The following is a 22,962-nucleotide window of genomic DNA, read 5'->3' as shown; positions in this document are numbered from 1 at the left end:
TGCTTTCGCCAAAAAGCTATTTTAAAATCGGACATAGCAATTGCATAAAGGAGTTCTGTATCTATAATTCTTAAAATAATTGTTATGTATTTTGTGAACGTTTATCATGAGTAATTTAGTAAATTCACCGGAAGTATTCGATGGGTATGCTAGTTCTGAACATCACATGCTAATGTAAAAAGCTGGTTTTTGATATAAATATGAACTTGATTGAACAAAACATGCATGTATTGAATAACATAATGTCCTAGGAGTGTCAGCTGATGAAGATCAAAGGTTAGTGCTGCATTTAGCTGTGGTTTGGGTTTATGTGACATATATGCTTGCTTGGAAAATGGCTGTGTGATTATTTGTGTCTATGTACTCTAACATAATCTAATGTTTTGCTTTCGCTGTAAAGCCTTTTTGAAATCGGACAATGTGGTTAGATTAACGAGAGTCTTATCTTTAAAATGGTGTAAAATAGTCGATTGTTTGAGAAAATTGAATTGTGGTATTTTAGTTGGTTTTGTATTTCGCGCCGTGCGATGCCATTGGCTGTTGGCTAGGGGTTCCGCAGGCGGAACGGGGTTCCGCTAGCGGAACGTCTGTCCTTAACAGGTTAAAGTGACTAGTGATCCATTTATTAAAGTGGCCAATGATTTCGAGGCTGTATGTAGGCATCAGCGTCTCTGTGTCAGCTGTTGAACAGTTTGATGGCCTTGAGATTGAAAAACAGCTTCTGTCTCTCTGTCCCAGCTTTGATGCACCTGTAGTGACCTCGCCTTCTGTATGGTAGCAAGGTAAGTAGGCAGTGGCTCGGGTGGTTGTTGTCCTTAATGATATTTTAGGCCTTCCTGTGACATCAGGTGCTGTAGGTGTCCTGGAGGGCAGGTAGTTTGCCCCTGGTGATGTGTTGTGCAGACCACACCACCCTCTGGAGAGCCTTGAGGTTGTGGGTGGTGTAATTGCCATACCAGGAAGTGATACAGCCCGACAAGATGCTCTCAATTGTGCATCTGTAAAAGTGTGAGGGTTTTAGGTGACAAGCTACATTTCTACACCAAACTGTCTGTGTGGGTGGACCATTTCAGTTTGTCCGTGATGTGTACGATAAGGAACTTCAAATTTCCACCTTCTCCACTGCTGTCCCGTTAATGTGGATAGGGGGGTGTGCTCCCTCTGCTGTTTCCTGAAGTCCATGATCATCTCCTTTGTTTTGTTGACATTGAGTGAGGTTGTTTTCCTTACACCACACTCCGAGTGCCCTCACCTCCTCCCTGTAGGCTGTTTCGTCATTGTTGGTAATCAAGCCCACTACTTTTGTGTCATCTGCAAACTTGATGACTGAGTTGGATGCGTGCATGGCCACGCAGTCATGGGTGAACAGGGAGTACAGGAGGGGGCTGAGCACGCACCCTTGTGGGGCTCCAGTGTTGAGGATCACCGAAGTGGAGATGTTTCCTACCTTCACCACCTGGGGGCGGCCATTCAATGTCCAGGACCCAATTGCACAGGGCGGGGTTGAGACCCAGGGCCTCAAGCTTAATGACGAGCTTGGAGGGTACTATGGTGTTGAATGCTGAGCTGCAGTCAATGAACAGCATTACATAGGTATTCCTCTTGTCCAAATGGGATAGAGCAGTGTGCAGTGTGAAGTGTGATGGCGATTGCATCGTCTGTCGACCTATTGGGGCGGTGTGCAAATTGAAGTGGGTCTAGGGTGGCAGGTAAGGTGGAAATGATATGATCCTTGACTAGTGTCTCAAAGCACTTCATGATGACAGAAGTGAGTGCTACTGGGTGATAGTCATTTAGTTCAGTTATGTTTGCCTTCTTGGGTACAGGAACAATGGTTGCCATCTTGAAGCTTGTGGGTACAGCAGACTGGGATAGGGAGAGATTGAATATGTCTTTAAACACACCAGCCAGCTGGTCTGTGCATGCTCTGAGGACGCGACTAGGGATGCCGTCTGGGCCGGCAGCCTTGTGAGGGTTAACACGTTTAAATGTCTTACTCACGTCGGCCACGGAGAAGGAGAGGCCCGCAGTCCTTGATAGCGGGCCGCGTCGGTGACACCGTATTATCCTCAAATCGAGCAAAGAAGGCGTTTACTTTGTCTGGAAGCAAGACGTCGGTGTCCGTGACGTGGCTGGTTCTCTTTTTGTAGTCCATAATTGCCTGTAGACCCTGCCACATGTCTCTATACCAATATTTCACTTGTTTGATTGCCTTGGAGGGCATTACTACACGGTTTGTATTCTGCCATATTCCCAGTCATCTTTCCATGGTTAAAATGCAGTGGTTAGTGTTTTCAGTTTTGCGCAAATGCTGCCATCTATCCACGGTTTCTGGTTAGGGAAGGTTTTAATAGTCACTGTGGGTACAACATCTCCAATGCACTTCCTTATAAACTCACTCACTGAATCAGCGTATAAATCAATGTTATTCTCTGAGGCTGCCCAGAACCATTCCCAGTCTGTGATCAAAACAATCTTGAAGCGTGGATTTCGATTGGTCAGACCAGCATTGAATAGTCACGGGTACATCCTGTTTGAGTTTCTGCCTATAGAATGGTAGGCGCAAAATGGAGTTGTGGTCATATTTGCAGAATGGCGAGGGAGGGCCTTGTATGCATTGCGGAAGTTAGAGTAGCAGTGATCCAGTGTATTGCCCGCACGAGTGCTATAATCAATATGCTGATTGAATTTAGGTAGACTTGTTCTCAAATTTGCTTTGTTAAAATCCCCAGCTACTATAAATGCAGCCTCAGGATATATGGTTTCCTGTTTGGATAGAGTCCAGTGAAGTGCCTTGAGGGCCGTTGTGGTATCGGCTTGAGGGGGGATATACCCGGCTGTGACAATAACCAACAAGAATTCTCTTGGGAGATAATATGCTCGGCATTTGATTGTAATGAATTCTAGGTCAGGTGAACAAAAGGACTTGAGTTCCTGTGTGTTGTTACGATTACACCATGAGTTGTTAATCATGAAGCATACACTCCCGCCCTTCTTCCCAGAAAGATGTTCATTTCTGTCGACGCGATGCATAAAGAATCCCAGTGGCTGTACCGACTCCGACAACATATTCCGAGAGAGCCATGTTTCTGTGCAACAGAGAATGTTACAATCCCGGATGTCTCTCTGGAAAGCAACCCTTGCCCTAATTTCGTCTATCTTGTTATCTAGAGACTGGACATTGGCGAGTAATATACTCGTAAGCGGTGAGTGGTGTGCACGGCTTCAAAGTCTGACCAGGAGACCGCTCCATCTACATCTTCTACGGCGTCGTTGTTTTGGGTCGGCCTCTGGAATCAGATCCAATGTCCTGTGTGGTGGTGCGAACAAAGGATCCACTTCGGGAAAGTTGTATTCCTGGTCTTAATGTTGGTAAAATGACATCGCTCTGATATCCAATAGTTCGCCCCGGCTGTATGTATTAACGCTTAAGATTTTCTGGGCTAACAATGTAAGAAATAATACATTTAAAAACAAAATATATATATATATATATATATATATATATATATATATATATATATATATATATATATATATATATATATATATATATATATATATATATATATATATATATATATATATATAAATAACACTGCACAAAAAAATAAAGGGAACACTTAAACAACACAATGTAACTCCAAGTCAATCACACTTCTGTGAAATCAAACTGTCCACTTAGGAAGCAACACTGATTGACAATACATTTCACATGCTGTTGTGCAAATGGAATAGACAACAGGTGGAAATTATAGGCAATAAGCAAGACACCCCCAATAAAGGAGTGGTTCAGCAGGTGGTGACAACAGACCACTTCTCGGTTCCTATGCTTCCTGGCTGATGTTTTGGTCACTTTTGAATGCTGGCGGTGCTTTCACTCTAGTGGTAGCATGAGACGTTGTCTACAACCCACACAAGTGGCTCAGGTAGTGCAGCTCATCCAGGATGGCACATCAATGCGAGCTGTGGCAAGAAGGTTTGCTGTGTCTGTCAGCGTAGTGTCCAGAGCATGGAGGCGCTACCAGGAGACAGGCCAGTACATCAGGAGACGTGGAGGAGGCCGTAGGAGGGCAACAACCCAGCAGCAGGACCACTACCTCCGCCTTTGAGCAAGGAGGAGCACTGCCAGAGCCCTGCAAAATGACCTCCAGCAGGCCACAAATGCGCATGTGTCTGCTCAAACGGTCAGAAACAGACTCCATGAGGGTGGTATGAGGGCCCGACGTCCACAGGTGGGGGTTGTGCTTACAGCCCAACACCGTGCAGGACGTTTGGCATTTGCCAGAGAACACCAAGATTGGCAAATTCGCCACTGGCGCCCTGTGCTCTTCGCAGATGAAAGCAGGTTCACACTGAGCACGTGACAGACGTGACAGAGTCTGGAGACGCCGTGGAGAACGTTCTGCTGCCTGCAACATCCTCCAGCATGACCGGTTTGGCGGTGGGTCAGTCATGGTGTGGGGTGGCATTTCTTTGGGGGGCCGCAGAGCCCTCCATGTGCTCGCCAGAGGTAGCCTGACTGCCATTAGGTACCGAGATGAGATCCTCAGACCCCTTGTGAGACCATATGATGGTGCGGTTGGCCCTGGGTTCCTCCTAATGCAAGACAATGCTAGACCTCATGTGGCTGGAGTGTGTCAGCAGTTCCTGCAAGAGGAAGGCATTGATGCTATGGACTGGCCGCCCGTTCCCCAGACCTGAATCCAATTGAGCACATCTGGGACATCATGTCTCGCTCCATCCACCAACGCCACGTTGCACCACAGACTGTCCAGGAGTTGGCGAATGCTTTAGTCCAGGTCTGGGAGGAGATCCCTCAGGAGACCATCCGCCACCTCATCAGGAGCATGCCCAGGCATTGTACGGAGGTCATACAGGCACGTGGAGGCCACACACACTCCTGAGCCTCATTTTGACTTGTTTTAAGGACATTACATCAAAGTAGGATCAGCCTGTAGTGTGGTTTTCCACTTTAATTTTGGGTGTGACTCCAAATCCAGACCTCCATGGGTTGATAAATTGGATTTCCATTGATTATTTTTGTGTGATTTTGTTGTCAGCACATTCAACTATGTAAAGAAGAAAGTATTTAATAATATTATTTATTTCATTCAGATCTAGGATGTGCTGTTAAAGTGTTCCCTTTATTTTATATATATATATATATATATATATAAAATATAAAAATATATATATATACACACACACACTGCTTAGTTTCCTAAGTACTAGTAGCGAGGTGACCATCTCTGTCGGCGCCATCTTGCACCATCTTGGGATGACTCATGTACTGGAGGCAGCTCTGTTGGGTAGTCTCTAGCTGGCACAGCCACAAAGTCATGAAATCTGATTTTAAACCTAACCCTCTCAACACTGCTAACCGTATGCCTAACCCTTACCTTCAATTAAGACCAAAAAGCACATTTTTGTTTTCATGAATTTGTAAAATAGCACATTTTGATTTTGCAGCTGGCCCATCTAGAGGAAATTGATAAATTCCGGGACAGATACCTTCACTTCATCTTCCATGTCTGATATCTTCTTCTGAAGGACACGTGTTTCCTACAGAGAGGAGATGACACAAGCCACAATGAGACTAAATATGACAGAGCTATCAGCCTGACCATGACTTGAACTAATAAAATATAATCAAATAGACATGTTGTACCAGAACAAGAGAGAAGTAAACAGAAAGTGCATAGGCAAACATCTTGTGAAATGAGGATCTCACCCGTTTTTCTTTCTCAAGCATGGACCTCTCATTGGACCTCTCAGTCATTGTGATCTTTCTCTGCAATACAAAAGTCCATGGTTAAAATAGTGAAAATGAGAACAATCCCTGAAACTGCAAACATTTCTCATATGAAGAGTTTAATTCCAAAACGCTATATATCCATTTTCAGATGGAGTCTATTGACTCACCGGTGAGTCAATCTAAGTAACATAATAAGAAAACCCCCGTCAAAATTTGTCAGTTTAAGCTAGAGATATCAAACACCGCTGTAGCTTGGCCACTTTCCACCACAGCCGCCTATGGCGGCCTTCTGAATCTGAAGTGGAAGGTGGCAGAGCTACAGCGGTGTTTGTCAGATCATGAGAACCTGAAAATCAGTCTTCTCACAAAAAAATGAAATGTCTGTAACGTCTGAATGGTTTGGCCTAGAAAACAAATATGACCACTCTAGGGAAAGATGACTATCACGAACACGATTGGGGGGGGGGTTAAACTTTGTTTAATTTGGAAATTTAGAGCTCTACCTGGCGGTTGAGAAGTCTAAAGATGATCATATTAGCAATGGCACATTAGAAGGGCAATTTGCCTAACAGAAATTACTTTAGTTCTGCTTCAATGGCTTTCATAGGTAGGTAGGCATTGTTAAATGAGGGCTGATGTCAAATTTGGACACATTATGGTAATTTGGGGTGACCAAAAATGTACATTTAATTACATTTAAATTAATGAGTTTTCAGGTGGTGTGTAGTGCAATATCACCCAAAGTATTTTTCTTGAATTTCAAATTAGCAACTGTACATTTGTCCATCATGTTCCCCATACATGACAAAGAGTAGTTTTCTATTATATCATTTTTTGTATTACCATTTCTATTTACCATATTCTTATTCCTAACAGAAATGGTGCAATATTCATCCATCAACAACTGAATTCCTCCCTTTTATCCCATGTCTGACTGATTTTGAGTTCTTACAGTCCTCTTATTGGGCAAAGTTAGAGTGCCACAACACTGAACTGCAGCAACCCAAAAGGATACAAATTATGTAAATTGGTGCAGGAGGGCTGGGGAGTCGACCATCCCAGTGAAGATTTTTTTCATATCTACTTCTAAATCCATTATCAAAACATGCTCAACAAACCGTTTAGAATAGGGTTAAAGAACTTAAAGAGACTGTTTTTTCACCACCTAATCAAGGCATGGGGTTGTTCAATAACAAATGTATTTGCTTGAAGTCTACAGTATCACTTGAAAGTTTCATTACAGGGAGACAAATAATCATGTTTTGTTGCAAAATGCTAAATATCCGCCTGAACCTCACTCAGACAAATAAGTATTACTTGTAGGTTTTACACAGTCAAATGTGACAAGTAATTACATTTTTAAGAACAAATGTAGAAATTTTACATTTCTGACATTAATATAAAACATTTTTTTTTAAATGTATCAATAAAGTAATGAGGTATGTATATAAAATATTGCCATTTGCCATTTTTAGCAGATGCTCTTATCCAGAGTGTCATAATTGTTGCCGTGTTGAAGGGACCACACTGCAGGCGGAATGTGGATACTCATCTTTTTAATATTTTAGAGCAAAGTATACACAGAAACCAATAACCACGAACGACTCCAGACAGGCTACTTACAAAATCATAGCAGTGTTAACACAACCACCCACAAACCCAAGTGACAAACATACTCCTAAATATATGACTCCCAATCAGGAACAACGATAACCAGCTGTCCCTGATCGGGAGCCACACAGACCAACATAGAAACACAACACCCAGAACAAACCTACAGACATCTTCTGCCACGTCCTGACCAAAATACTACACAACTACACCCTCTGCTGGTCAGGACGTGACACAGAGTGATTCATTCATCTTAAGATTGCTAGGTGAGAGACAACCACATATCACAGTCGAATATACAGGATACGAACATTCCATTCCAGCTAAACAATGGATAATTAGCATTTTGCAACAAAAGCCATTTTAATACACATCTAAAATCTATGAATAAAAAAATCTGAGAACAGTAATATTTTACCCACACATAAAGGTAGTCATAAGCAATCTTTTCCGATGAAAAAAACCCACAATTGTGAAAGATTTGTGGACATAACTCTTCAATATTTACCTTTGAAAACAAACATGGTACTGTACTTCAAAAATACCAATTTCCCAGCATTTTCCTCTGGGAATCATCCAATGCATTTTACTTGTATAATCTGTCATAGTTCTCACTCCTACATCTTTCCTGATTCTATTGTGCAGTGGTCCATGTAATAGGATATGGAAGAGTTATTCCACATTGTAGTTGACAAGAACTGTAAGTTGGGAATCATAATAAGTCATGAAATGGCACAGCCATCCATATATACTACAAGTATGTGGGCACCCCTTCAAATTAGTGGATTAGGCTATTTCAGCAACACCTGCTGTTGACAGATATAAAATTGAGCATATAGTCATGCAGTCTCGAAAGACAAACATTCACAGTAGAATGGCCCATACTGAAGAACTCCGTGACCTCCAACGTGGCACCGTCATAGGATGCCACCTTTCCAACAAGTCAGTTGGTCAGATTTATGCCCTGCTGGAGCTGCCCCGGTCAGCTGTAAGTACTGTTAGTGTGGAAACGTCTAGGAGCAACAACGGCTCAGCCTTGAAGAGGTAGGCCACACAAGCTCACAGAACGGGATCGTTGAGTGCTGAAGCGTGTAACTCGTAACAATCGTCTGTCCTCGTTTGCAACACTCACCACCGAGTACCAAACGTCAGCACAAAAACTGTTTGTCGGGAGCTTCATGAAATTCGTTTCCATGGCCGAGCAGCTGCATATAAGCCTAAGATCACCATGTGCAATGCAAAGCATTAGCTGGACTGGTGTAAAGCTCGCTGCTATTGGCGGAAATGGGTTCTCTGGAGTGATGAATCGCTCTTCCTCATCTGGCAGTACGACGGACGAATCTGGGTTTGGCGGATGCCAGGAGAACGCTACCTGCCCCAATGCATAGTGCCAAATGTAAAGTTTGGTGGAAGAAGAATAATGGTCTGGGGCTGTTTTTCATGATTCGTGCTACAGTAGGCGCCTTTGTTCCAGTGAAGGGAAATCTTAACACTACAGCATGCAATGACATTCTAGACCATTCTGTGCTTCCAACTTTGTGGCAACAATTTGGGGAAGGCCCTTTTCTGTTTCAGCATGATAATAACCCTGTGCACAAACCGAGGTCCATACAGAAATGGTTTGTTGAGATCGATGTGTAAGAACTTGACTGGCCCACACAGAGCCCTGACCTCAACCCCATCAAACACCTTTGGGATGAATTGGAATGCTGACTGTGAGCCATGCCTAATCACCCAACATTAGTGCCAGACGTCAATAATGCTCGTTGCTGAATGGAAGCAAGTCCCCACAGCAATATTCCAACGTCTAGTGGAAAGCTTTCCCAGAAGAGTGGAGGCTGTTATAGCAGCAAAGGGGGACCAACTCCATATTAATGCCCATGACTTCGAAATGAGATGTTCGACAAGCAGGTACACATACCATGTAGTGTACGTATTCATTGGACTTTTCTGCAATCTGGTCATTTTCATCAGTTTTATTTGATTTTGGGATGAGGGTTTGAACTATTTTGTGTGGCGGATGAATACCAGTTAGGGATAATCACCTGTGTGACTTTCTCCAGCTGAGTCTGCACCAACACCAGCTCCTGTTTGCTGCCCTGCAGCCGGGACTTGAGTCTCTCATTTGTAGACATGGCCTCCTCGTACATCTGCAATATAAAAGATGCAACAGCAAACAGACACAGAATATCACAACATGCCACAGTATTTTTCTACTACACTTTACTTGAACCCTCTGTCATAAAGGCTACATAATACTGTCATTATCATGACATAACAGATGTCACAACAGATTGTTAGCTACCTATGCCAGTTTGCTAGCTTTAAGAAACTGTTGGAGAATTTTGCATTACAGGTTACCTTCTTATAGTCAGTGCATCCTGCCTCTTCCTCAGCCTTTTTCCGAGCTGCCATTCTGTTTTCCCTGCGAGCATCATAGGCCTCTCGGTCGTAAGCACCAGACGAGTCCAGTCTGAGGGAAAGATAACAAATGACTGAACCTACTTCACTGTGTCAGAGCTTGATCATCAATATACTTTTGACCCTAACTGTAATAAAAAGGTCAGTTGCAAAGGAGGCCTGAGTAATAAAGTTGACCAATGGCTGTTAGGATGTGCATGAATGCCTGGTAGTGAAAACCTTTGATAAAGTGAACTGAGATGAAAGCAGCTTACCTGGACACTCTTTCATGCTGAAAACAAACAGAAAAGATATGTCACTTACAAAATGCAGAAACATGAGTAGTTTGAATGATCTTCAACAATGAGGTGTAATGTCTTCTTCGTGTAACTTTTGCCTGGGATTGTATTTTAAATCAACCTATGCTTATTGGGCTTTAATGAACAGGAATAAAATAGGTACGTGTTAGGACAGATGACACTTGTAATGCCCCCTATGTTCAGAACCTTTGATTGTGCATTCTTCGGGGTTTCACACACATTTCACCCCAGAGCCATTTATTTAATATCAAAGTTGAGTGAAATACCATGAGAACATTTAGTTTTGTCAGCAATACATCAAATAATGATACAATGACATAATGGTCAGTCTAAGTAAATTCCATACAGTATTTGACATGCAATTTATATAAATAATATATTCGTATCCAAAAGCAGGTTGTGAGCATGTTGAGAAATATGTCAGTCTTAGAGATTCATTTTCCTTTTACAGTACATACAGTACCAGTCAAAAGTTTGGACACACCTACTCATTCAAGTTTTTTTTTTTATTTTTTAAATTTTTTTTTTTTTTACTATTTTCAACATTGTAGAATAATAGTGAAGACATCAAAACTATAAAATAACACATGAAATCAAAAAAAGTGTTAAACAAATCAAAATATATTTTAGATTCTTCATAGCAGCCACCATTTTCCTTGATGACAGTTTTGCACACTCATGGCATTCTCTCAACCAGCTTCACCTGGAATGCTTTTCCAACAGTCTTGAAGGAGTTCCCACATATGCTGAGCACTTGTTGGCTTCTTTTCTTCACTCTGTGAACCAACTCTTCCCAAACCATCTCAATTGGGTTCAGGTCGGGTGATTGTGGAGGCCAGGTCATCTGATGCAGCACTCCATCACTACCCTTGATCAAATAACCCTTACACAGCCTGGAGGAGGGTTGGGCCATTGTCCTGTTGAAAAACAAATGATAGTTGCTATTCAGACGACACACAACTAATCTTCTCCTTTCCCCCTTCTGATAACCAGGTGGCGAATCGCATCTCTGCATGTCTGGCAGACATATCAGTGTGGATGACGGATCACCACCTCAAGCTGAACCTTGGCAAGACGGAGCTGCTCTTCCTCCCGGGGAAGGACTGCCCTTTCCATGATCTCGCCATCACGGTGGACAACTCCAATGTGTCCTCCTCCCAGAGTGCTAAGAGCCTTGGCGTGACCCTGGACAACACCCTGTCGTTCTCCGCTAACATCAAGGCGGTGACCCGATCCTGTAGGTTCATGCTATACAACATTCGCAGAGTACGACCCTGCCTTACACAGGAAGCGGCGCAGGTCCTAATCCAGGCACTTGTCATCTCCCGTCTGGATTACTGCAACTCCCTGTTGGTGGGGCTCCCTGCCTGTGTCATTAAACCACTACAACTCATCCAGAACGCCGCAGGCCGTCTGGTGTTCAACCTTCCCAAGTTCTCTCACGTCACCCCGCTCCTCCGCACACTCCACTGGCTTCCAGTTGAAGCTCGCATCTGCTACAAGATCATGGTGCTTGCCTACGGAGCTGTGAGGGGAACGGCACCTCCGTACCTTCAAGCTCTGATCAGGCCCTACACCCAAACAAGGGCACTGCGTTCATCCACCTCTGGCCTGCTGGCCCCCCTACCTCTGCGGAAGCACAGTTCCCACTCAGCCCAGTCAAAACTGTTCGCCGCTCTGGCACCCCAATGGTGGAACAAGCTCCCTCACGACGCCAGGACAGCAGAGTCAATCACCACCTTCCGTAGACACCTGAAACCCCACCTCTTTAAGGAATACCTGGGATAGGATATAGTAATCCTTCTAACCCCCCCCCCCCCCCCCCAAAAAAAAGATATAGATGTACTATTGTAAAGTGGTTGTTCCACTGGATATCATAAGGTGAATGCACCAATTTGTAAGTCGCTCTGGATAAGAGCGTCTGCTAAATGACGTAAATGTAAATGTATAGTGGGACTAAGCGCAAACCAGATGGGATTGAGTATCGCTGCAGAATGCTGTGGTAGCCAAGCTGGTTAAGTGTGCCTTGAATTCTGAATAAATCACCAGCAAAGCACCCCCACACCATCACACCTCCTTCTCCATGCTTCACGGTGGGAACCACACATGCGGAGATCATCCGTTCACTACTCTTCGCTCTTCGTCTCACAAAGACACGGCGGTTGGAACCAAAAATCGCAAATTTGGACTCATCAGACTAAAGGACAGATTTCCACCGGCCTAATGTCCATTGTTCGTGTTTCTTGGCTCAAGTAAGTCTCTTCTTATTATTGGTGTCCTTTAGCAGTGGTTTCTTCGCAGCAATTCAAACATGAAGGCCTGATTCAAGCAGTCTCCTCTGAATAGATCATGTTGAGACGTCTGTTACTTGGTCTCCTGACCCCTCCTGTCTCAGCCTCCAGTATTTATGCTGCAGTAGTTGATGTGTCAGGGGGCTAGGGTCAGTCTGTCACATCTGGAGTATTTCTCTTGTCTTTTCCGGTGTCCTGTGTGAATTTAAATATGCTCTCTCTAATTCTCTCTTTCTCCTTCTTTCTTTCTCTCTCTCGGAGGACCTGAGCCCTAGGACCATGCCTCAGGACTACCTGGCTTGATGACTCCTTGCTATCCCCAGTTCACCTGGCTGTGCTGCTGCTCCAGTTCCAACTGTTCTGCCTGCAGCTATGGAACCCTGACCTGTTCACCAGACGTGCTACCTGTCCCAGACCTGTTGTCCCAAACCTGCTGGAACCCTGACCTATTCACCGGACGTGCTACCTGTCCCAGACCTGCTGTTTTCAACTCTCTAGAGACAGCAGGAGCGGTAGAGATACTCTCAAAGATCGGCTATGAAAAAGCCAACTGACACTTACTCTTGTGTTGCTGACTTGTTGCACCCTTGACAACTACTATGATTATTATTATTTGACAATGCTGGTCATTTATGAACATTTGAACATCTAGGCCATGTGCTGTTATAATCTCCACCCGGCACAGCCAGAAGAGGACTGGCCACCCCTCATAGCCTGGTTCCTCTCTAGGTTTCTTCCTAGGTTTTGGCCTTTCTAGGGAGTTTTTCATAGCCACTGTGCTTCTACACCTGCATTGCTTGCTGTTTGGGGTTTTAGGCTGGGTTTCTGTACAGCACTTTGAGATATCAGCTGATGTAAGAAGGGCTATATAAATACATTTGATTTGATTTGAACTATGTGAAGCATTTATTTGGGCTGCAATCTGAGGTGTAGTTAACTCGAATGAAATGATCCTCTGCAGCAGATGTAACTCTGGATCTTCCTTTCCTGTGGCTGTCCTCGAGAGCCAGTTTCACAGCGCTTGATGGTTTTTACGACTGCACTTGAAGAAACTTTCAAAGTACTTTACATTTTCCAGATTAACTGACCATCATGTCTTAATGTAACCATGTCTTTGCTTATTTGAGCATTTCTTGCCATAATATGGACTTGGTCTTTTACAAAATAAGGCTGTCTTCTGTGTATCATCCCTACCTTGTCACAACACAACTGATTGGCTGAAACGCATTAAGGAAAGAAATGCCACAAATTAACTTAACAATGCACACCTGTTAATTGAAATGCATTCCAGGTGACTACCTCACGAAGCTGGTTGAGAGAATGCCAAGAGTGTGCAAAGCTGTCATCAAGGCAAAGAGTGGCTACTTTGAAAAATCTCAAATATAAAAAATATTTTGATTTGTTTAACACTTTTTGATTACTACATGATTCCATGTGTTATTTCATAGTTTTGATGTCTTCACAATTATTCTACAATGTAGAAAATAGTAAAAATAAGGAAAAACCCTGGAATGAGTGGGTGTGTCCAAACCAAATGAGGGTATTGTAAAGTAATTGGCAACTGAAAACATACTGTGGTGTTATATGGCATTTCTGCCCCACGCAACGTTGTGCAAGATAAACTTTTCTATGCGACTTGTCAACTGGTACAGTATAGCCTGTCTCTCTGCTTGAAATTCATCAGTTACAGTGAGTGTATCAATGAAATTCAGATAATGAGTGGAATATATTGTTATATACAACCCAGGTATTTCATCAGTGCCTTGTACAATACACTATAATTCCAATTGTTAGCACAGTGACTCTTTCCAACGTGTCCTATTACTGGCTGATGGAGAATGATTATGTAGTATTTACAGCCACATTCATATATGATTTGGTTTTACCTGCCAATAGAAATTGATGTAAAATTGATATATGTATGAGGTAAAAATTTAGAATTTTACATTGTTCAGCACTTTATAAAACAGTATTTACACACTATATAGCCAAAGGTATGTGGACACCTGCTCGTCAAACATCTCATTCCAAAGTCATGGGCATTAATATGGAGTTGGTCCCTCCTTTGCGGTTTTAACAGCCTCAACTCTTTCCGCTAGATGTTGGAACACTGTTGTGGGGAATTGCTTCCATTCAGCCACTGATGTTGGGCTATTAGTTCTGGCTCACAGTCGGCATTCTAATTCATCCCAAAGGTGTTCGATGGAGTTGAGGTCAGGGCTCTGTGCGGGCCAGTCAAGTTCTTCCACACCGATCTCGACAAACCGTTTACCGTTTCTGTATGGACCTTGCTTTGTGCACTGGGCATTGTCATGCTGAAACAGGAAAGGGCTTCCCCAAACTGTTGCCACAAAGTTGGAAGCACAGAATCATTATATGCTGTTGCGTTAAGATGTCCCTTCACTGGAACTAAGGGGCCGAGCCCGAACCGTGAAAAACAGCCCCAGACCATTATTCCTCCTCCATCAAACTTTACAGTTGGCACTATGCATTGGGGCAGGTAGCATTCTCCTTGTATCCCCCAAACCCAAATTCGTCAGTCGGACTGCAAGAGACATTGTTTGCTGATTATAATAATAATTAATTACATTGCCATAGCGCTTTTCACAGAATCTCAAAGCGCTTCAAGAGTAAAAAACAAACAAGCAATATGAAAGCTGCATCCTCCGAAGATGGAGAGGCTCAGTTCATGGCTTGAGCGGAGAGAGCTGGTCAGAGGTTGGTAAATGATGGTGATGGAGTCTGCTGATGATCTTGTAGAGGACAAGTCTGGGAACCAGACTCAATTGTATAACCATTTCTCTTCCACTCTGTGTAGCACCCACTTGGGTGATGCCTCAGAAAGCTCTTCAACACAGAATTCAGAATAGTACCCAGTTGTCCTCACTACGAGCCCTCTGCCTCAGCACTGCTGTATTCCTCCATCTGCCATTCCTCTCCCGTTTCAGGCGACTCCTCAAATGATGTTCTCAGAATAGCTGGTACTGTGTTCAGATGTTTTTCGCAAACAAAAACATTAGCCATTTAGCTAGCTAGCTAGCTAGCTAGCCAAGCCAAAAAGTGTTAACCTGTTAGTCAATCTGGCTCAAATGTGGCTCAAATACACCAGATACAGAAAATGCAATAAAACTCAATGTTATCAAAAACAAAAGAGCTGATTAAAAAACGCCTAACAAATTACTAAGTATGTACACATTTATAGGAGCTGCTACTAGGGCACCATGGCAACTATAGAACATACTTTAGTCATTTAAGCATTTTAACCCTTGTAAGGCTGCCGGCCTAGACGGCATTCGAAGCCGCGTTCTCAGACCATGTGCAGACCAGCTGCCTGGAGTGTTTACGGACATATTCAATATCTCCATATCCCAGTTTGTTGTCCCCACTTCCTTCAAAATGTCCACCATTGTTACTGTACTCAAGAAAGTAAAGGTACAGTAACTGAACTAAATAACTATCGCCCTGTAGCACTCAATTATGTCATCATGAAGTGCTTTAAGATGCTAGTTAAGGACCATATCACCTCCATCTTACCCGACAACCTAGACCCACTACAATTTGCATACCGCCCGAGTGGCGCAGAGGTCTAAGGCACTGCATCTCAGTGCTAGAGGCGTCACTACAGACACCCTGGTTTGATTCCAGGCTGTATCACAAACAGCCGGATTGGGAGTCCAATAGGGCGGAGCACAATTGGCCCAGCGTCATCCGGGTTTGGCCAGTGTAGGCCGTCACTGTAAATAAGATTTTGTTCCTAACTGACTTGGCTAGTTACATAAAGGATTAAAAAATAAAACAGATCCTCAGACGACTCAACCGCCATTGCACTGCACACTGTCCTATCCCACCTGGACAAGGGAAACACCTATACAAGAATGCTGTTCATCGACTGCAGCTCAGCCTTCAACACTATAGTGGCATCCAAGCTCATCACTAAGGTCAGGGCCCTGGGTCTGAGCCCCTCCCTGTGCAACTGGGTCCTGGACTTCCTGACGGGCTGGCCCCAAGTGGTGAAGGTAGGCAACAACACCTGCGCCACGCTGATCCGCTGTCACACCCTGAGCTGTTCCACCTGTATTTGTGCTCGTCTCCACCCCCCACCAGGTGTCTCCCATCTCCCCTAATTATCCCGTGTATTTATACCTGCATTCTTGCCAAGTCTTACCAGCATGTTCCTGGGCTACGGCGGTGTGGGATCAACAGTCCACCGTTTGCCTCAGTCTGGAGGAGTTTATGGCGGAGGTACAAAAAGTGTTAGATTTTCCATTGTCTGGGAGAGAGCCTGCTCGTAAGCTGCTCCAACTATGTCAAGACTCCTTTAGTGTGGCAGACTCTGCGGTGGATTTTCACACGTTGATAGCTGAGAGAGCCTGGAACCTGGATGCCCTTTTTGACACGTTCCTTAACCTGTTAGGGCTAGGGGGCAGCATTGACACGGCTGAATAAAAAACATACCCGATTTAATCTGGTTACCACTCCTACTCAGTAACTAGAATATGCATATACTTATTACATATGGATAGAAAACACCCTAATTTTTCTAAAACTGTTTGAATGGTGTCTGTGAGTATAACAGAACTCAAATGGCAGGTCAAAACCTGAGAGATTCCTTTACAGGAAGTGGCCTGTCTGACCATTTCTGGAACTTCTTTGCCATCTCTATCATTTACTAAGGATCTCTGCTCTAACGTGACACTTCCCACGTCTTCCATAGGCTCTCAGAGCCCGGGAAAAAACAGAATGTCGTCATTCCAGCCCCAGGCTGAAACACATTATCGCCTTTCTCAAGTGGCCCATCAAGAGACACTAGCTTATGCGCGTGACCCCGACCGCCCCCGCCTTTGGGATTTTTTCCTCTGTTTGCCGAAAAGGAGATTCCCTGTCGGAATATTATCGCTTTTCTACGAGAAAAATGACGTAAAAATTGATTTTAAACAGCGGTTGACATGCTTCGACGTACGGCAATGGAATACTTTGAATTTTATTGTCAGGAATTGCGCCATGCGCGTGACACTTCTTTACTATTTCGGATAGTGTCTGGAACGCACGAACAAAACGCCGCTATTCGGATATAACGATGGATTATTTTGGACCAAACCAACATTTGTTATTGAAGTAGCTGTCCTGGGTGTGCATTCTGACGAAGACAACAAAAGGTAATGAAATTTTTATAATAGTAAATATGATTATGGTGAGTGCTAAACTTGCCGGGTGTCTAAATAGCGAGCCCGTGATGCCTGGGCTATGTACTTAGAATATTGCAAAATGTGCTTTCACCAAAAAGCTATTTTAAAATCGGACATATCGAGTGCATAGAGGAGGTCTGTATCTATAATTCTTAAAATAATTGTTATGCTTTTTGTGAACGTTTATCGTGAGTAATTTAGTAAAATGTTAGCGAATTCCCCGGAAGTTTGCGGGGGGTATGCTAGTTCTGAACGTCACATGCTAATGTAAAAAGCTGGTTTTTGATATAAATATGAACTTGATTGAACAAAACATGCATGTATTGTATAACATAATGTCCTAGGGTTGTCATCTGATGAAGATCATCAAAGGTGAGTGCTGCATTTAGCTGTCTTCTGGGTTTTGGTGACATTATATGCTGGCTTGAAAAATGGGTGTCTGATTATTTCTGGCTTGGTACTCTGCTGACATAATCTAATGTTTTGCTTTCGTTGTAAAGCCTTTTTGAAATCGGACAGTGTGGTTAGATTAACGAGAGTCTTATCTTTAAATGGCTGTAAAATAGTCATATGTTTGAGAAATTGAAGTAATAGGATTTTTAAGATTTTGAAAATCGCGCCACAGGCTGCAAGTGGCTGTTACGTAGGTGGGACGAATTCGTCCCGCCTAGCCTAGACAGGTTAATGGATTACCGGAAGAGGTTACAGACGAGCTTGCAGCCCGGGAGCTTCACATGGACCTCGATTACCTCATCCCCTTGACCGTAAGGATCGATGGGCGGCTACGGGAACGTAGGAGGGAGAAGAGGTTGGTTCCTGGTCACACTCGCTCATCCACTGCTCCCACCTCACCTCCGAGTAATCCCGGAAGTTCCCGACTTCCACCTTACCGAAAGACTCCGAGGTCACCCGAGTGCCCACGGGAATCCATGAGGGCGGTTGACTCACCTCCCCCACAGCCCAAACTACTGGGAAGGGCTAGATTGTCTCCGGATGAACATTTACGTAGATTGAGCACCAGGAGCTGTCTGTATTGCGGGACTACAGGACATTATATTTCCACCTGTCCATTAAAAAGACCAGGTTCACCAGTAGGTACCCCTCTCCATGCCAACCTTTTGTGGGGTGACCAGGCCAAATCTCTCCGGGTGCTCATTGACTCTGGGGCTGACGAGAGCTTTATCTACGCTACCTTGGTGTCGTGAGCTGGGAATCTCCACTCAATCCCTCTCCATTCCCATGGACGTCAGAGCGCTAGATGGGCACTCTATTGGCAGAGTCACCCGCAATACGGTTCCTATCAACCTACGAGTATTAGGAAATCACAGTTGGTGTATGCAGTTCCTGCTCATAGAATCTCCCCATGTACCTGTGGTTTTGGGGTATTCATGCCTCCGAGGAGCACAATCCTCTGATCAACTGGGCTACTGGTTCTATCGTGGGTTGGAGCCCGTTCTGTCATGCGCAGTGTCGTAAGTCAGCACAGCCTGCCCCAGGACGTTGTCCTGCAGGCTTCGGGGAAGCCTTGGATCTCTCCGCCATTCCCGCGTAGTATCTTGACCTCTTGGAGATCTTCAACAAGGCCCGCGCTACGTCTCTCACTCTGTATTGACCCTACGACTGCACCATTGATCTTCTCCCGGGCACTACACCCACATAGCCTTGGTTTCCCTGCCGGGTCCGGAAACCAAGGCTATGGAGGAGTACATTGAGGACTCTCTCGCTGCAGGGATTGTTCGTCCATCTGCCTCTCCCACCAGTGCAGGGTTCTTCTTTGTGGAGAAGGACAATACCCTGCGCCCGTGTATTGACTACTGGGGCCTTAATGACATCACGGTTAAAACACTTTACCGTCTACCGCTCATCTCATCGGCTTCAGGGAGCGACAATCTTCTCAAAGTTGGAGCTTCTGTATCCGAACCAAATGGTAAGTGTTCCGGATACAGGAAGGAGACGAGTAGAAGACAGCTTTTAACACGGCTATTGGGCACTATGAGTACTTGGTTGAGCCATTTGGACTGACCAACGCTCCCACTGTCTTCCAGGTCCTGGTCAACGATGTGCTCTGGGACATGCTGAACCGGTTCATGTTTGTCTTTGTCGACGACATCCTTGTCTTTTCCCCGGCTCTTTATTGCCTCTACTCTGCCAACACCACCATCTGGAGTCAGCAACTCGTGTGGGTGGAATATGCCCGTAACACCCTTCCCTGCTCAGCCAATGGTCTCTCACCCTTCGAAGGCTCCTTGAGATATCAGCCCCCGCTCTTCCCTGAGCAAGAAGTCAGCACACCTTCTGCCCAGATGTTCATCCACTGCTGTTGCCGTACCTGGAAGAGAGCCCGGGCCACTCTTCTGAAGACCATATCCAGGTATCGGTTACAGGTAGATCGCCACCGGACCCCTGCGCCCCGCTATCGGCTCAGGCAGAGGGTATGGCTTTACACTCGGGACCTGCCCCACCGGGTGGAGTCCCATAAACTTTACCCCCGTTTCATCAGTAGTTTTCCCATCCCTAAAATTTTGCCCCTCTGCTGTTCATCTTCTGTTGCCCCGCACCCTCAGTAGACATCCCACTTTTCATGTGTATAGGATTACACTTAGACATCTAAACCCTTTGTCTCCTGCTTTGTTTTTCGTAGTCTCCCCAGTTCTGACCTTTCTACCTGTCCTGACCCTGATCCTGCCTGCCGTCCTGTACCTGCCTGACTCTGGTTTGGATTACAACTCTTTTCCTGCCTCGAATGACCTTTTACCTGCCCATTGTACTATAATAAACTCTGAGACTCGTACTCTCCACCTCCTGTGTGTCTGCATTTGGGTCTTAGCCTGAGCGATGATATCCTCAGCATGGAGGCCTCACTGGGGTGCATGCTCAGCCCCCTCCTGTTCTCCCGGTTCACCCATATCGGTGTGGCCACGCATGTCTCCAACTCAATCATCAAGTTTGCTGACAACACAACAGTGGTAGGCCTGATTACCAACAATGACAAGACGGCCTACAGGCAGGAGGTGAGAACGGTGGTGGAGTGGTGCCAAGAAAATAACCTCTCCCTCAACGTCAACAGAAAGAAAGAGCTGGAGCCTCCCGAGTGGCGCAGCAGTCTAAGGCAATGCATCGCAGTGCTAAAGGTGTTACTACAGACCCGGGTTCATTCCCGGCTGTGCCACAACTGGCCGGGAGTCCCATAGGACGGCACACAATTGGCCCAGCATTGTCAGGGTTAGGTGAGGGTTTGGCTGGTGCGGCTTTACTTGGCTCATCGCGCTCTAGCAACTCCTTTTGGCGGGCCGGGTGCCTGCAGGGTGACCCCGGTCGCCAGTTGAAAGGTGTTTCCTCGGACACATTGGTGCGGCTGGCTTCCTTCCGGGTTAAGCTGGCGGGTGTTAAGGAGCGCAGTTAGGAGGGCCATGTTTCGGATTACGCATGACTCCACTGAGGGTATCACCTCTCCTGAGGCCGTTGAGGAGTTGCAGCAATGAGACAAGATTTTTTTTAAAGTAGGGGAGAAAAAGGGGGGTATAAAAAAAAGAAGGCGCTGATGGTCGACTACAGAAGACAACAAAGAGAGCACGCCCCCATCCACAACGGCGACCTGAAATGATCCCTTTACACAGACAGTGTGGTGAAGGCACAACAGCACCTCTTTAACCTCAGGAGGCTGAAGAAATTTGTCTTGGCCCCTAATACCCTCACGAATGCACTATTTAGAGCATCCTGTCGGGCTGCATCACTTCCTGGTATGGCAATTGCCCCGTCCGTAATCGCAGAGCTCTCCAGAGGGTGGTGCGGTCAGCCCAATGCATCGTCGAGGGCACACTTCCCTCCAGGACATCGACAGCACCCGGTGTCACAGGAAGGCCAAGAAAATCATCAAGGACCCCAGCCTCCCGAGCCACGACCTGTTCACCCCGCTACCATCTAGAAGGAGGAGACAGTACAGGTGCATCAAAGCTGGGGCCGAGAGACTTATTTTAAACAGTCACCACTAGCTGGCCTCCGCCTAGTACCCTAGCCTGAATCTCAGACACTGTCAGTAGCCGGCTACCACCCGGTAAGCTACCATGCACCTCAGACTGCTTTTAAACTGAACACTGGTCACTTTACTAATGTTTACATACTGACTTGCCCACTTTCATGTATATACTGTATTCTAGCCCTGGCTCATCCTAAATAGCTACTGCTGTACACTTTTACTGTTCTAATTCTCAGAGTAAAAACTCAACGGACTCTATGAAAGCTCAAACCAAGTTTTTCTTCCCAGACGATCAATACAGCTGCATTAGACAACGGCATTTCACACAAGCACTGATATTTAACCCTTTCTCCTAAGCGGAATCTCCTCCTACTCATCTGAACAAACATGTTATCTTTATTGCTAGGCAGGAAACTAAGTGTAACGGGCCATAAACCTTTTTCTCCCTTAATGTGACCAGACCTCGACCCCCTTCATCACTAATCCACAGCCATCTCTCCTTATCAATGCCTGCCACATGTGATCACTTTCCCTACACACAGTACATTCCAAACTTTCCTCCTACAGATAACTTCTGGTATAGACCCTCTAAACCTAAAGACTCAATATTTCAATAGGATACCTGAAAATTAACCCTATCCCAAGTTAAGGAGTTAGTACCCAGAATCAATCAGTACATACTGTCTACACACACACACACACACACACACACACACCTTCAAATGAATAGATTTGGCAATGACAGCCACACCCGTTGCTGACAGGTGTATAAAATCGAGCCCACAGCCATGCAATCTCCATAGACAAACATTGAAAGTAGACTGGCCCGTACTGAAGAGCTCATTGACTATCAACGTGGCACTGTCATAGGATGCCACCTTTCCAACAAGTCAGTCAGTCAAATTTCTGCCCTGCTTAGAGCTACCCTGGTCAACTGTTTAGTGCTGTTTCTGTGAAGTAGAAACATCTAGGAGCAACAATGAAGTGTTAGGTCACACAAGCTCACAGAACGGGACCGCCGAGTGCTGAAGCACATATCGTGTAAAAATTGTATGTCCTCGGTTGCAACACTCACTACCGAGTTCCAAAATGCCTTTGGAAGCAATGTCAGCACAATAACTGTTCGTTGGGAGCTTCATGAAATGGGTTTCCATTGCCGAGCAGCCGCACACAAGCCTAAGATCACCATGCGCAATACCAAGTGTCAGCTGAGTGGCATAAAGCTCCTCGCCATTGGACTCGGAAACAGGTTCTCTGGAGTGATGAATAACGCTTCACCATCTGGTAGTCCGACGGACTAATCTGGCTTTTGCTAATGCCAGGAGAACACTACCAGCCCAATGCATAGTGTCAACTGTAATGTTTGATGGAGGAGGAACGTTTGGGGCCGTTTGTCATGGAATAGGCTATGCCCCTTAGT

General features: G+C 45.0%; 1 protein-coding gene across 1 annotated transcript in view; it reads right to left on the bottom strand.

Annotated features, from left to right (window-relative positions):
* LOC106582710 (protein phosphatase 1 regulatory subunit 12B) overlaps positions 1 to 22,962 on the bottom strand; it is a 35,779-nt gene that overhangs the window by 4,443 nt on the left and 8,374 nt on the right. The window contains exons 2-6 of the mRNA XM_014166045.3: positions 10,045 to 10,061; positions 9,731 to 9,842; positions 9,415 to 9,519; positions 5,735 to 5,794; positions 5,515 to 5,565 (exon numbers count right to left, since the gene is read on the bottom strand). Coding sequence (XP_014021520.1) covers positions 5,515 to 5,565; positions 5,735 to 5,794; positions 9,415 to 9,519; positions 9,731 to 9,842; positions 10,045 to 10,061 — 345 coding nt within the window. The remainder of the gene's footprint in view (positions 1 to 5,514; positions 5,566 to 5,734; positions 5,795 to 9,414; positions 9,520 to 9,730; positions 9,843 to 10,044; positions 10,062 to 22,962) is intronic.

This window comes from Salmo salar, chromosome 22 (genome assembly GCF_965601325.2).
Source record: "Salmo salar chromosome 22, fSalSal1, whole genome shotgun sequence".
Classification (NCBI taxonomy): Eukaryota; Metazoa; Chordata; class Actinopteri; order Salmoniformes; family Salmonidae; genus Salmo; species Salmo salar.
Note: the sequence above shows the minus strand (reverse complement) of the source record. Positions and strands in the feature narration are given on the sequence as shown.